At 39.9% G+C, this 15,990-nt stretch overlaps 1 protein-coding gene across 4 annotated transcripts in view; it reads right to left on the minus strand.

Moving 5' to 3' along the window:
- Nucleotides 1–6,540: 6,540 nt before the first annotated feature.
- The window catches only part of LOC120306746 (cytochrome P450 2J2-like), a 34,529-nt gene continuing 25,079 nt past the window's right edge, over nucleotides 6,541–15,990 (minus strand). For 3 of the 4 annotated variants that reach the window (XM_039340521.1, XM_039340519.1, XM_039340523.1), the window contains exons 7-10: nucleotides 15,001–15,072; nucleotides 14,082–14,269; nucleotides 10,959–11,100; nucleotides 6,541–6,986 (exon numbers count right to left, since the gene is read on the minus strand). In XM_039340521.1, the coding sequence (XP_039196455.1) occupies nucleotides 6,802–6,986; nucleotides 10,959–11,100; nucleotides 14,082–14,269; nucleotides 15,001–15,072 (587 nt within the window). In that variant the 3' untranslated portion in view covers nucleotides 6,541–6,801. The remainder of the gene's footprint in view (nucleotides 6,987–10,958; nucleotides 11,101–14,081; nucleotides 14,270–15,000; nucleotides 15,073–15,990) is intronic. The other variant, XM_039340520.1, reaches the window with a different exon arrangement.

Below are 15,990 nucleotides of genomic sequence, written 5' to 3' on the forward strand. Positions count from 1 at the left end.
AAATACTCCCACTAGATGTCTTTCATGATAATAAAATATGGTCACATTTTCATCCTTGTATATAAGCTGAAGATCGCCCTCTAGGTTCTGGGATTGGTAAGTGTCTACCACAAAGAGCTTTCGGAGTTTAGCCTTGACTCAAGTCACCTGGTGACAAAAAGATCTCTCATAAATTTCTAGAAACAGCTCATTCATTCTTTTGGAGCCCCACCAAATAGTGAGCCAGATGAAATTAATGTAGTTACAATGGACACTGTTATCAACTCATACAGCAGCAGAATCTCTGACTGAATTGGTGGTAAAATCCTCCCCAAAAGAGTTGCAGGAACAGTGATAGCCATCTACAAACACCTCTGATACACTTTGACTTAAGTGAGGATTTTCAACAGAAGAGCAACCAGAAGGAGGACAATCTGGCAATTTTAAAAGATGAAGAAAGGTTGATCTTGCACCATTAAAAACAACAACTTCATTTCCCCTGATGCCATGTTTTTACCAAAAGGACTGCTGGGTAACTAAACCCCACTCCAGAAGAAAATTCACAAAACTTTGGATCAACCCACTGCCAAGAACAGTCTACCAAGAACAACGCCTCTAGCTCAGCAGACTCAATCAAATATTTGAGATCTTCAGAACTCTTCTAGCATTGAGCCTAAGATGAACAACCTTAACACCAATGCATTGGAGTGCCAGGGGAAAACTCACAAGGAAATTAGAGGAAACATTTCAACAAAGGGAAGACAATGTGGTATAGAGTTGCATTGGCCAAGGATGCTGCTTTGGCAAGTAGAGTCTTCAAGGAAAAGCAAAATCACCAATCAGTGTGTATACCTGAATATACCAGGTTCCATTAATCTCACATCTGCTGATGATTGAGAGAATGGGATATATTACAACCCACCCCTAAAAAACTCTTTTTAGACAAGAGTATAGGTAAACTAGTCCTGGTGTCTCACCTTTTGATTTTGTATTCGGTTGCATATTGAGAAAACGTAGGCTCTCCTTGGATATCTCTATACCTGCCTCCATGTGAGAGGAATATTACCTCCAATTCTTCACTGCCCCAAGTTATATTGGACTACAGGGTCCCAAAATATGTTCTACAGACAGCCTGTACTCCTGTACTACTCCACCCTGGACTCCAGAAACTGAATGAGAGACTAGCGGAGTCATTCAGATTCTGAAGTCCAGCAGGTCTCCTAAAAAACGTTTTCTACACCCTAAATTATTGAAATGTCCCTTTGATTGGTGAGCTTCTTTATCTGCAAATTTATTGACCCATATCCATAACTCCTGTCAAAATTTCTACTGTGGTCCCCATTTAGCAAAAGTGTGATAAGGATGACCCTTCAGTTATAGATTAATTAGTCTCATGGATATTGTAGCTAAATCATAGGCCAAATGTCTTTGATACAAGAATGAGGACTGGGTAATTGAAAAAGGCTTTCTACCCAAAGAGTAAACTGGTTTTAAGTCTGGTCACCTCACCATTGATAAGTGTTTCATTTTATGTCATCTAATAGAAATATATACCATTAGGGAGAGAGAGGTGTTTACAACTTTTATAGTTGTTTTAAAATTTTTAAATGAATGTTCTTCTGAAAATGTTGTTTCTATTTCAATGCATACCAATTCGGCTTAAAAAGGATTTTTTTTACAAATTTGGATAGACTCATTTCAAAATTCATATGGCAAGGGAAACGACCGAGAATCAGGTTAAAACTATTACAAAACGCTAGAGAAAGAGGAGGATTTGGCCTACCAGACTGGACAAAGTATTATCAGGCAGCGGCATTGGTCTGGCTAAGCAAGTGAATGCATCTCAAAAATACAAGCTTATTAGCACTAGGAGGTCATGACCTACAGACAGGGTGGCATGCTATTTTGTGAGAAGAAAGATATTTAGCCCAGCAATACTTCCGGAAGCATTATATTAGGAGAGCTCTATAGGATATCTGGAAAAAAATAAAAAGAAATAATTATATGAAAATCCCCAACTGGGTGTCTACATTAGAAAAATGTACACACATCCAAATTTGATAAAATTTGGGGCTGCCGTCACCTATAAAGATATTTTGAATGAGAGAGGAGAATTAAAAGCGAGAAATACCTTAAAGGAAGAAGAAATTGATCTGGAATGGTGGGTGTATCTTCAGATCCAATCCAAATTTAATAATATCAAAAAGGAACGGGGTATAAAGCAAGACTCTTCAAAATTAGATAAAATCTTATTTAGTAGGGAAGGCAAGACTATAAGTAAACTATATTGACATTTATTAGAGCAAGATACAATTGAGGAACAGGTGAAAGAAAGGATGATAATTTGGTGTAAATATTTTGGGCACAATATTGATTTGGATAATTGGCAATGTTTATGGAAAAAACCCTAGCAATCTCTAGCAACCTCCTATAAGGAAAACCTCTATAAGATGTTGTATAGGTGGCACCTCCCTCCCATAAGATTAGCACAAATGAACAAGGGAAAATCCTTGATATGCTGGAAGTGTGGAGAGACCGTTGGGAATTACTACCACATGTGGTGGCAATGCCCAAAGGCACAAACATTTTGAAACTTATTAAAGAAAAGGCTGGAAGAAATTTTGTTAATAGATATAGAGGCCAAACCAGAATTTTTTAAATTGCGAATTATAGAAAGAAAATATAAGAAAGATGCAAATCATTTACTATTGCATATAGTAACAGCGGCACGAATAGCCTTTGCTCAAAAATGGAAAGAGAAGAGTACTCCAATCGAAGAGGAAATATTACTGAAAATTTTCAATTGCGCTGAAATGGATAGACTTACATGGGAACTCAAGGATAAAAGTGAAACCAAGTACTATAAAATCTGGGAACAATTTTATGATTGGATAGACAATAAGAGGGTAGCCAAGACAAATGTATAGTGTTAGAATAAAATATAGATTATAGACAAATGTATATTTAAAAGACAAATAGATATACAGAAATAAGGGGAAAAGTGTCAATATTATATTATAAATAGTGAGCAAAGCTCAAGAACTATATGTCTCTATAAGTACTAATACTACTGTAAAATGTTGGAAGATGTATGGAACCAGTGACATTATATCTAGGTCCATTGTGTTTTTAATTTTGTATTATTAATAAAAAATTATAATAAAACAACTTTTATAGACAGTGCAATATATGATTTAATAAACAGGGACCGCCTATGGAAGAAACCTATGGACCTAAGCATGGATCCTACATTCCTCTCTTTATTCAAGGCATTAAACACAAATTTATGCCTAAAGTACATACAGGAATGCATAGTACTTAATACCAGTAAGGGAGTCAGTCAAGGATGTATACTGGCTCCCATTTTCTCTAATCTGGATACAGGTAATCCTTGACTCACAACCATTCATTTAGTAACTACTGAAAGTTACAATGACACGGAAAAAGAGACTTAACGACTGTTTCCACACTTACAAGCAATACAGCAACCTCAAGGTCATTTGATCAAAATTTGGGTGCTTGCCAACTGAAATCTATTTATGAATCATGTGATCATCTTTTGCAATCTTCTGACAAGCAAAATCAATAGGGAAGCCAGATTTACTTAACAATTGTGTAACTAATTTAACAACTGCACTGATTCATTTAACAACAATGGCAAGAAAGATCATAAACTGGGGCAAAATTTACTTAAAAACTATTGTGCTTAGCAATGGACTAGCTGAATGAATGAAATCCCAAGGTCCCTCCATTTAACCAATATGCATATCCCCAGAATTAAACACGTAAACATTGAGCTCTATGCAGATGAGGTAGTATTGATGTCATGTATCCAGGTAGGGATTATTCATATTGTGCACTCAGTGACCTGAAGGTCAATAAATTGAAACCTAAAGTAATTGTTTTGAGGAGAGGCGGAGTATGTATAGTTGGAACTTAGATAGGGAATGTACACCTTTATTTCATACAGATATTGTACATAACAGCAAAATCATCCCAATGATCACAAATGGTGCAGATTTGTAGGACTATATAACTGCCCTTTTAGTGGAAATGATGCAGTCTAATTTTCTCAAATGTATCCTCGGGGTGGATTCCTCTACACTACTTCCAACAATACGGATCTAGTTGGCTCTACCACTTATATAAAGCCATCTAGTAATTAAAATATTCAAGTAGAAAACATGCAAAATACTGTGGCTGAAGATCCGATCTATGGACTCAGACAGATTACCTGAGCATGCTACCTTGCAATTGGGCTAACCAATTTTCAAATGTCTTCACAATGTGGATTCTCCATCCAAATCCCAGTTCAATCTGATCTAAAGGCCAAAGAAGCTGTCAACAAGTCATTGATGTGGCTGCCCAGGAGGCAGCTGTGGCTGCCCAGGAGGCAGCTGTGAGTACTGTTGTTGTACTGCCTTCTCACTCCCCAGGCCTTTGACCTGGAGCTTAATGCAGCTGTGTATTGATTGAGGACTGACTTTGGACTTTGTTTGGCGTTTCTTGGACTGAATCAAAGTAATGGAACAACATGTCCAGTTTCTTGTGTTCCTGTTTTCATCTTGACCTCTGGCTCTGTGTATTGATTTAGGGCTGGCTTTGGACTTTGTTTGGCATTTCTTGGATTGAATCTTGTCAAGAGTTCATCTCGTGTGGGGTTTGTAACCTGGCCATCTCGTCATTTAGTTTATTACTGAAACTATTGAGGGTTTTGAATAAAAAACTTTGAACTTTCCATTGTGAGCATGTGTGCATGAGTGGGGCAGCACAATGAGGGCCTGGTAGGAGGTGGAGAGCTGAGCCTGATCCTAATCCAGTGCCAGTTTGAAGGGGTTGCAGGCATGGGAGGACAAAGTGAAGAGTGTGTGCTGAGGGCGAAAGGCTGGCTGAGCCATAGTGAAGAGCCGACTCGGTGCCAGAGCTGCAGCATAGAAAGATGACAAGCTGGGGGGGGGGAGTGGAAGCAGGAACTGGCCCAGAGAGTCAACAGGGGCCTTGGCGGTGAATATGTGGCCCAGATCAGAGATCAAGGCCAGAGGGAGCAGTGCAGTGCTCAGAGATCAGAGATGGATTTGGGGCCCTCTGTAAGTTGGTTTGGTGCAAGTAGTGGCATGAAGTTCAATGAGCTGGCAACTGGCACTGGAAGTCCGACTGGGGCTACAAATCTGCAATTGGAACCCAGAAGCTGGCAATAACTTGAAGGAGAAGGCCAGATCCTCTGAAGAACATTGGTTGAATGTTGAATCATTTTTTCTAAAGAAAGTCCAGAAAGAGATTGAAGACGTGTTTGGCTTCTCAGGGACAATTTCCTATCAGGATCAGAGAAAGTTCCCCTACACCAATGTTGTGATTCATGACCTCATTGCCCTGATGTTGGTAAATTCATCCAGGCTTATTATACTCTAAAATGACAATCTCTAGGCCATCAGTGCAGGGTCTGAGTGGCTCACAAATTCATGGCTACCAAGACAAAACCAAGAGGTTATCATGATACTCACTCACACTGAGAGCAATACACCCTTGCTCTGGTTTGTTTCCTAGCTAACATGCGATCTGAAGATCTAGGACATTCACGTCACTTGTGGTCAGATTACTTTCCATATTCCAGGAAGCTCACTTCTAGGATCCAGCTCCCTGTTTCGATTGCATCATTCACATCCAACTGGTTTCCAAGAGGCACTTGAGGAAATGTCCCACAAGCCTGGCAGGTCCTTCTACTTGCAATCTACTCAGTCTCCAGAATACGTGGATAACAAAGGGACCAGGCAGGATTAACCCCAAGGGGCCTCTTTCTTTGCATTGATTCAGAGGAAAATTTTGAATAAGAATTCTGGGAGAGGAATTGCCAGAAACTGGAAGAACTGGAGCAATACAGGTAGTCCTCAATTTATGACCACAATTGATCCCAAAGTTTCTCTTGTTAAATGAGACATTGGTTAAGTGAGTTTTGCCCCATTTTATAACTTTTCTTGACTTGGTTTTTAAGTGAATCACTGCAGTTGATAACTTAGTGACCAGGATGTAAGCGAATTTGACTTCCCCATTGATTTTACTTATCAAAGGTTGCAAACGGTGAACACATGATTTTGGGACACAGCAATGGTCATAAATATTGTCCATTTGCCAAGCATCTGAATTTAGATCACATGAACATGGGGATGCTGTAAAGTCGTCACTGTGAAAAGTGGTCATTTTTCATGGCTGTTGTAACTTTGAAAGGTCACTAAATGAACTGTTGTAAGTCGAGGACTACCTGTACTTTCAAACATATTAGGGGAAGGTTGTAGAGAAAGTGATTAGGCTGTAGAGGGCTTCAGATCAAGCATAGAATTAGATCCAGTCTAAGTTCAGCTCTAAGTGTCGGATGAAAAATGGATTGGTTGCTTCAGTGGATGTTCTGTCTTGGGGTGTGGATGGGAGTCACACTCTTTCTTCTCCTGTTAGTTCTCTCAGCATCGTTTCAACCCTTCAAGCATGGCATCCTTTTGGTCTATCTATGAATTTTGCCCTGAGTGCGGAACATGGTCCATAGGAGAAATTTAGTAAAAATAAAAAAGATAAATGGAAAGTAATATGTTTTATTGACGCCCAAAAGGAAAGAAAGATAAAACATGATAAGCTTACTTAGCACATTTTTCAAACATAGTCATTGGTTGACCTTGTTAGGTATGTTGTGTGACCCCAGCAGTAGGTTACAGAAGTTTCAGTATTGAGTAAATAGAAGCAAAGCACAATATTAATTGAATAGGTACATAGGAAACATTTGTCACACTGAATACCTATTCTGTAATAATTTAATGCTTTTTATGGGGTTTAATTTTAAGCCTTTGTAGGAATAGCACACAGTTTGTAAGGGTGTGTATGCATTGTCACATTTACAATAGGGGCTTCATTGAGTTCTTTCACTCCTTCAGGCAACCGGAAGCTGAAGGCCCTCAACAGATTGGTCAGAAAGATGAAGATCTCAATTCTCGCCAGCTGCTCTCCCACACATATGCGTTCACCTGTAGATATAAAAGCATGCATAAAGGGGATAATAATTAATTCTCCAGAATATATCCCATCAGCAAGGAAACGTGAAAGAAGATTGAATCTTCCTATCTTCTAGTATTACTTATTGATTAGCACATTATTATTTAGTACACAGGAACAGCTTTTGAAGATAATGCTTTGAATCTATTGATGTGGTTAGCCATTGGTCAAACTGCTTTATTAAAGTAGTTTATGAGCCCTGGTGGGGCAGTGGTTAGAATGCAGTATTGCAAGCTAACTCAGGTCACTACCAGGAATTTGATAATGACAGACTCAAGCTTGATTCATCCTTCCATCCTTTCAAGGTTGGTAAAACAAGGACCCAGTTTGCTGGGGGCAATATGCTGATTCTGTAAACCACTTAGAGAGGGCTATAAAAGCACTATGAAGCGGTATATAAGTCCCTTACAGTAAAGGTGATGGGCAGGACCAGGATACCAAATTGCATAGGAAGGTTTTTAGTAAGGAGGAACACTATTGGTGGTATTGGCAAAGTCTTAGACTACCTTGTAACCTTTAACATGTAACCTTTAGCAACAGCAATAACAATAACAATAGCGGTTAGAGTTATATACCACTCCATTGGGCTTTACCGTACTCTTCTCAGCAATTTACACTGTCAGCATATTACCCCCAACAATCAGGGTTCTCATTTTACTGACCTCAGAAGGATGGAAGGCTGAGTGAAACATGAACCGGTCAGGATTGAACAGCTGGCTATGGGCAGTTCAAGCTTTAGCTGAACTAAGCAACCCACACTCATTTTATTATAAGGTGGATGACATGTGGATTAATTAAAACTGTCTTACTATGACCCTGAAGATGTAAGCAAGATGTATACTGCTTTTAATGATTATTTTATAATGATATGTATTTCCATGATTGGCATCATGGCAATGTATGCTTTTCAAAATTGCATCAAAGGGGGTCCACTCAAAGCAGAGGTGTGCCCATTCAGAACTTGCTTCCGGGTAGATCTTTTATTTACATATAAAAGGGTTTTTTTTTCTTTTCCACCTGACTGGTGTGGGTCATTGGGCCTGTATGTTTAGGTAGGAGGACAGGAGTTTTGGGGGACAACAATAGTTTTTCATATCTGTCATAACTGAAGCTGTGACTTTTATTCCCTTTGTTATCAGCACCAGCAATAGAGAAAGATTCATTGGTGTACAAGCAGTACCAGACAGGATGAAAACGCTGTTGTAGGGGGAGCTCTGAAGCCATTAAAAAGACTGAGCTTAATGCATCTAGAACCAAAACTCTGTGATGCAGATCCATCAAAAAGAAGCTAAAAGTGATTTCTAGTTCCAGATCGCGGCGCCTCTAGTCTCACAAAGAGACTCATCTCCTCATCGGCTAGTTTCCTTCTGCCGGTAGACCCTTATGCAGGTCAAAATTCACCCTGGAGGATGCGAGGTCTGTCAAAGAGGCTTTGCTCGGCTTCAGAAGAGCAGCGGCTCCTCAGGCTGTCCGGGCCAACTCTGAGGGGCCGACAGAGAAGATCGGCCAGTAAATGACCGATCACCTAGCCGCTTCAAACTGCAAGTCAAAGAATATCTAAGCTTTAAAAACCATCATGGTGAATCCGGGTGAGACTTTTTTTTTTTTTTGCTCCTCTCTTCATTCTATTTTGGTTTTTTTTTTTTTTTTGCCTGTAAGAGTCCTGTTGAAATTATTTCTCTGGCTTGGAAAAGAAGCTTCTACCTGTTTGGAAAGAAAGGTGTTGAACAAAAGAATAGAACAAAATCTTAAAGACTACATTTTATTTTTACATGTTTTGGGGTACTGAAAAAATTCTTTCCTAAGAGCTGTACTATCATCTTATGCTGTTTGTTTGTTTGTTTGTTTGTTTGGAGTGGTATTATCATCTTATATTGGAAGAGTATTTCTTTCTCCACTTTTTCCTTAAAAATAGAAAAAAAGGGAAAAAATGGCATTTGAAAAATATTTTTTAGCTGACTGAGGACATCTACTGGTCAAAAGTTAATATTATAATTGTTGACTGTTTGGAGATGAGATGGTTTTGGCCTTCAAATTGTTTTTTAAGAGAAAGATAACTTGATGCAGCTGTGGGATTTCTGGGGGTGGATATTTTTCTACTGCTATTAGGAACAGTCTCAACCAAGAGAAAAAGGATTTCTCTTCAACTATTTTTAAAATGGAGCCTCACTTTTATTTAAATTGTAAACTTATACTTGAAAAGATTTATGAGGCTAAAGAAGAAATATGTGCTACAATGAAAGAGTTTACTACAGAATTAAGAGTTTGAATCTCTCCCTTAAACTTCAAAACTGACTCTCACACTATACCTGACTATTCTATAAAACAGATTACACAAGAAGAGGATTTAACTGAAAATAAAGAGAAATTTATTTTGCCTTATAAGCAGTTCACTTATGACTTTGAGGACCAGAAAAAGCAAAGACTGATTATGATTAAGAGAAACAGACGGCCAATGCAGAGTCCAAGATGGTTTTCATTGATTCAAATGATATTGCAAGCAACAAAGAGAGACTTATCAGGTGAAAGGGAAGCTCTGCTATGGAAACCTGCTTGGCATAAGAAGAAGGCTAGAATAAGAGTGAAAAGAAATGAAATTTAAAATTTTATGTAATGGACTAAAGGCAATCTAGAATTATGGATTGATTTAAGGACTAAGATTATGAGCTAGAAGTAAGAGAAAAATGGGTGACTATATTAACTATATGAAAATTATTATGTAATGGAAGGAAGAAAATTGAAGAGATGTTTTAGATCTGGATTGATTTAATAACTAATGGAATGTTAATCTAATAAGATGATTTGTTTGTTTGATGCCGAATGGATTGGAATGATCTAAGGTTTGATATTATTTTGTCAGCTTAAAGAGATTGTTTGATTGATGGATTACATATGTTTAGGATAGATCAATATTTTAGCTTAAAAGAGATATTTTTATGCAATGGATTAAAGGCAATCTAGAATTATGGACTGATTTAAGGACTAAGATTGTGAGTTAGAAGTAAGAGGAAAAATGGGTGATTAATGGAATATACATTTTAAATTGATTAAGAGAGTGTCTTTTAGAAGAATAAGTTTATTTATAAGAAAATTATTATGTAATGTTGAGTTAATCTAATAAGATGATTTGTTTGTTTGATAATATGGATGTTATTAGTTATGATAATTAATTGGATGAAATTTGAATTCTGTCTAATGGATTGAAATGATTTAAGGTTTGATTTTATTCTGTCAGCTTAAAGAGATCGATTGATGGATGGATTAGATATGTATAGGATGGATTAATATTTTATTTTAAATAAGGGATATTAGCGGAAGAAGAAATAAATAAGATTTATGATAAAATTAAGGAACTAGAACATATTTGGAAGGGATACCTGAATTGATAATGTTTTTATTTAAAGTTAATTTGATTATGGTATTGTAAATTTATAAAGCTTTAAAAACAGGTCCAGGTTGAATAAATTTAAGCTAGAATTGTATTATTTTAAATAAATTATGCTATTTAAGGGAAAAAGAGAGGGAATACTTGGTGTATTGATGGCTTTATGTATATATGTTTTGTTTTTGGATGTTTGATTACCCTAGCATCACGGTGTTCCTTGAACACTTATGTCTTAAGAATTAAAAAACTAATAAAATTTGTTTTTAAAAAAAGAAGCTAAAAGTAGGCTTGTTTTCTTTGGCTTTAGCTAATAATTCTCCCCCCAAACAACAGAGATAATTGTGCAAAGCTCTACTGATTACAATATAAATATAATTAGTATTTCTTTGTAGTTTAAACTTTATAGCCTAAGAGGAACTTCAGATTCTCATGGTTTTGAAAGTAGAAGGAATAGAGATTCATGGATTTTCTATTCAGTCCATGATGACTTCAGAATAACACAGTGATGGGGGTGGTCAGAATCTATATGTGATAAACTGCTTTGGGCTCATGGACGTACCTATTCCGAAGGGCAGAAACTCTTCTCGTTCAATGAACTTTCCATCCTTATCTAAAAAGTGATTTGGGTTGAATTCGTCAGGTGTCTCCCATTGTTCAGGGTCAAGAAGAACAGAACGCAAGTCTGGCAAAATAATGGTCCTCTGCAAAAAAATTCAAACAATATTTTTTGAGTCCTCGAGTCAACGGCGAAAGAAGAGCACACATTCTGATGGTTATAACAGCTTTTATTCTCTTCAGCTCTCTCCGACACAACTCAGAGGCTCGCAGGCCTCTCTGCCTCTAAATAGAATCCCCGGGTAAAAAGGTAACAAAGAATGGCGTGCTTTCGCGCCTTGCGCATGCGCGCAGGCTGGCGCCACTCAGTCTGGTCCCGGGCAGCTTGAAACAGCCTGGGACCATTGCAACATCCTGATCCTGCCTTTGCAGGCTCAGGACACAACACGCCTTCCCCCCCCGGATGAAACTTAATGAACCTATATAGATAGGTATACGCGGCCTTCAAATGGACGTGGTGTGCTATCCCTTATGGAACTGCACAACTGTTGCAGCTACTTTACTAGCCACTCTATAACATGGTACCATGCTATTATTTTGGAATTAAGTGCCCAAAGTCTCACAATTTCAAATTCACCCAACATCAGGCACCCTCTTCACCTCCCTTGCTTTGACAGCAATGTTACAAAACCTTCCAAAACCTAACCCTCTGTGACCTCCTCAGATTTTGAGAACTTCCTTGACTATCCTGTGCAGTGACTGTAGTAGAGTTGCCCCCTCTTTTAAACCCTGGTGGTCTTCGTGAGCTGGGTTCTGTTGCCTGCTCTGCTTGCTTGCCCACCGGGCTCGTCAGACCAAGACTTTGCTCCCTACTGTACATGGTTGATCTGCCTAACTGTAGGATCTTGGGCCCCTCTATGTTCCCACTAGTACTTGGCGATTCTGTGGTACTCTCCAAGTCCACAATGGACCTATCAAAGGAATGCATCCCTTCACTCCCTAGCCCCCTAACTGGGTTGTCTGGGGTTTCTGCAGTGCCCCAATACTCAGTTGCCCCCCAATCTATGCCAGAGGTACCAGAATCAGGATTTGCCTCTCTGACTACCTCCCTGTATGCAGACTTCCTTTTGGGAACAGTAGCAGCATTGGGCCATCTTGTTTGTTTGGATGCCAGTTCTCTTGTGTTATTTGAGTTATTTGGATGCTCCCGGTTATTCTCCCTGCTTGGAGTGCTGTAGTGGGGTTGTGAATAATGAGTATGCCCCCTGGGTGACTCCCTGGCTGGAGTAAGTACTGGTGCCTGTATTGTTCCTTGTTCCCCTGAATTCCTGTTAGGGACACTTGCGGAACCTTGGGAAAGGCCTTCCTCTGCCTCTCCATTTGCCCCTGATTGCTGCCAACACCCTTCCCTTTGCCCACAGTGGTTCCCCTCCCCCCCCTGGAGAAAACCCAGGAGTTGAAGAGGGAGAGTCCAGTCTCGTACGCAGCTGATCGATATGCCACCGAAGGACATGACCGTCGTACAGGGAAACCTCGTAGGACAATGGACCAGTGACCTTGCATACTACCGCAGGAACCCACAGCTATTACAAATCTTCCTGAAAGTGTGAATAGAAATGATTGAAAGAGCAGACCCAGTGTCCAGTTCCATAACCAATGGAACTCCTTGTAACCTCACCTTAAGTGACAGTTTCTTTTTAAGTGGTTTGTGTGTGCCTGTTCTACAAATACTTCTGCGTGATGCGCAGAAACCCACCCTGTTTTGGCTGGGGACCTTGGTACCTTTCAGACAAATTCTTCTCGAGGTTGTGCCTTCTGACGGCCCAGACAAACAGATGCTATGTGGCCTTGCCTTCCACATGCTCTACAGATTGCAGAATGGAACCTACACTTGGCCCTCTTGTGGCGACCTCCACACCCGAAGCACTTGGACACAGCTGGAGCCTTTTCATTGCCTTCTCTCTGCTTCCTTTCTTTGGATGGGTAGAGATGATCCACCTCGTCTTCAGGATCTTCCTCCAAGCTCTCTTGGACTCCCTCATGGTACACGGAGACTGCTTCTGGGTTGTTCCTGATGGGCCTCATGTTCTTGACTGCCCCACCTGCAGCCTCCTCTCCAGTGACCTCTCTCAAGGCATCTTGGTAGGAAATATCTTCTTTTGCAAAGAGTCTCTGTTTCTTAGCCCACATACAAAACGGTCTCTCAGCCTTTCTTCTAAATCATTAAAGTCACAAGGCTTATCTGCTCTTCTCAAGGCTGCAATGTATTCTTTGGCTGATTCACCAACTCTTTGATCCCTCTGTTCAAATGTGTGCGTCCACGAAATAAAAGACAACTTGGGCTGAAAATGTTCCTTCAATAACTTCTTTCAGTCTGTATAAGTGACAGATTCAAGAGGAGCAGGGGCTGCCAAATTTTCTGCAATCTCAAATGCATCTTGACCACAGACACACAGCAAAGTAGCGGCCTTCAAGCCATCTTCTCTAACTTGATTCACTCTAAAGTAATTTTCTACTCTAGCGACATAAGACTCCCATCTTTCTGGGTGAGTAACGTCAACTTCAGACAATCTTCCTATCTTCGCCATCCTTACTTCTTATTCTAGGAAGGGGTCTATCAGCCAGCTTACCTCCAGTGACACTGTACTGGCAGGCCAGGTGCTGAGTTTAATGCTGTCTTCCTCTCTCCAGGACTCCTTGGGTAAGCCTTACAAGTCTTCTTTCTTTACCTTGTAAGTGATCCCATCCTCGTCGAGTCCTCGAGTCAACGGCGAAAGAAGAGCACACATTCTGATGGTTATAACAGCTTTTATTCTCTTCAGCTCTCTCCGACACAACTCAGAGACTCACAGGCCTCTCTGCCTCTAAATAGAATCCCTGGGCAAAAAGGTAACAAAGAATGGCACGCTTTCATGCCTTGCGCATGCGCGCAGGCTGGCACCACTCAGTCTGGTCCCGGGACGCTTGCAACAGCCCGGGACCATTGCAACATCCCGAGCCTGCCTTTGCAGGTACAGGACACAAGAATATTAATGACATGTTTGGTTTTAGCTTGTCTTGATAGACCCATATTTGTTCATTTCCAAAGCAGTTTCTAAGAGCAGTGGCTGTTCTTAGCAATTCTCACCTTTGGAATGTGGTAACCCTTCATCGTCACATCTTTTGTACTTTGCCTGGGAAACCCAACTAGAAAAACATATTTTAAACGCTGCATTTCATGAATCACGGCATTGGTGTAGGGCAGCTTCTTCCGATCCTGATAGGAAATTGAGGCCGAGGAACTAAAGGCTTCTTCAATCTCCTTCTGGACTTTGTCTAGAAAAAAACAATAGAAATAGAAGCCTCTTTTTCATTATTATGTTTCATTTACTCGTTTCCAAATTTTAATTCTTAACAGAACTTTAGGACATAGAATAGCCTTTAGGGCATTAAATGTAATCCCATCCTTTTTAAAAAATATTATGAAGGAGAGCAGATTGAAAATGCATTTCCTGTACTCTGATCATATCCAATCCAAACAGGTTCAGAATATTGATGCAAACTGTTGATTCAGTTTAAATATTCCATGGAATCTTTTTCAATCTACACTGTGTGCACAATTATTAGGCAAGTGAATATTTGGACTGTATCATCATTTTTATGTATATTTTCCACCTCCAAGCTGTATAAACATGAATGCTTAGTGGATATAAGATTATCAGGTGATGTGTAGTTGTGTAATGAGGGAGGGTTTGGCCTAAGGAGATCAACATCCTTTATCAAGGGATACATAATTATTATGCAGCTTCTTTTCCTCAGGCAAAAAAGACATTCAACTGACTCTGAAAAGTCAAATATTGTAAAAAGTCTTTCAGAGGGATGCAGCACTCTTGAATTTTCCACAGAACCATCAAAAGTTTTGTTGGAAATTCTCAACAGGATCAGAAGAAATGTGTTGAGAAAAAGAGACACACATTAACTGCCAAAGATATGAGAAGAATCAAACGTGAAGCTACCCAGGAACCCATTATCCTCCAGTGCTGACATAGTCCAGATTTGCAATCTACCTGAAGTATCTTGAAGTACAAGGTTCTCCATGCTCAGAGACGTGGCCAAGGTAAGGAAGACTGAAACCCACACTGAACAAGACATGGAAGATGAAATGGTAAGATTATGCCAGGAAATCTCTGAAGACAGAATTTTCAAAGGTTTTATGGGCTGATGAGATGTGAATGACTTTTGATGGAGCAGATGGATGGCCCCATGGCTGGATCAGTTATGCGCACAGAGCTCCACTTTGATTCAGACACCAGAAAGGTGGAGGTGGGATACTGGTATGAGCTGTTATTATTAAAGATGAGCTAGTTGGACTTTTTCAGGTTGAAGATGGACTCAAAATCAACTCCCAAAACTACTGCCAGTTTTTAGAAGACAATTTCTCATGCAGTGGTACAGGAAAAAGTCTGCATCATTCAAGAAGACCATGATTTTTATGCAGGACAATGCTCCATCACATGCATCAAAGCACTCTATTGCATGGCTAGCCAGTAAACGCCTTAAAGATGAAATAACAATGACTGGCCCCCATTGTCATCTGACCTAAACCGTATTGAGAACTGTGTAGTCTGACCATGATAGAGGGAATAATGATAACTCCCAGAGCAGATCACATTTGCCACTGTTTTGACAAGTAGATCATGTCTTCAAGGGTGTCCACTGTCCTGGGTTAGGCCATGGATAACCTTAAAAAGCTGCCGTGATGGCCATGAACACTTAAGCTGCTTCTGGGGCTTTCCCCCGGCACCTATTTATATTCCTACCCATCACTATTTGAATTGCTTTTCCTAAACCCTACGAGATGCTCTTCTACCCCTAAACCTGACTCCCCACTGTGCTGGCAGACATTTTACAATGATGAACAGTCTGTTCTCCTAGTTGTGTCCCTCAGTGCTGCAGACAATGGCCCTAGATTGACTCCCCACCCCTCCACCCCAAATCTGTGGCCAGGGGTCTTTCCTGGTTGGCAGGATGAAAATGCAAGCCTCAGTGGGCTCCCA

This window comes from Crotalus tigris, unplaced genomic scaffold (assembly GCF_016545835.1).
Source record: "Crotalus tigris isolate CLP2741 ecotype Arizona unplaced genomic scaffold, ASM1654583v1 scf7180000017752.986373038:1224578, whole genome shotgun sequence".
Taxonomy (NCBI): domain Eukaryota; kingdom Metazoa; phylum Chordata; class Lepidosauria; order Squamata; family Viperidae; genus Crotalus; species Crotalus tigris.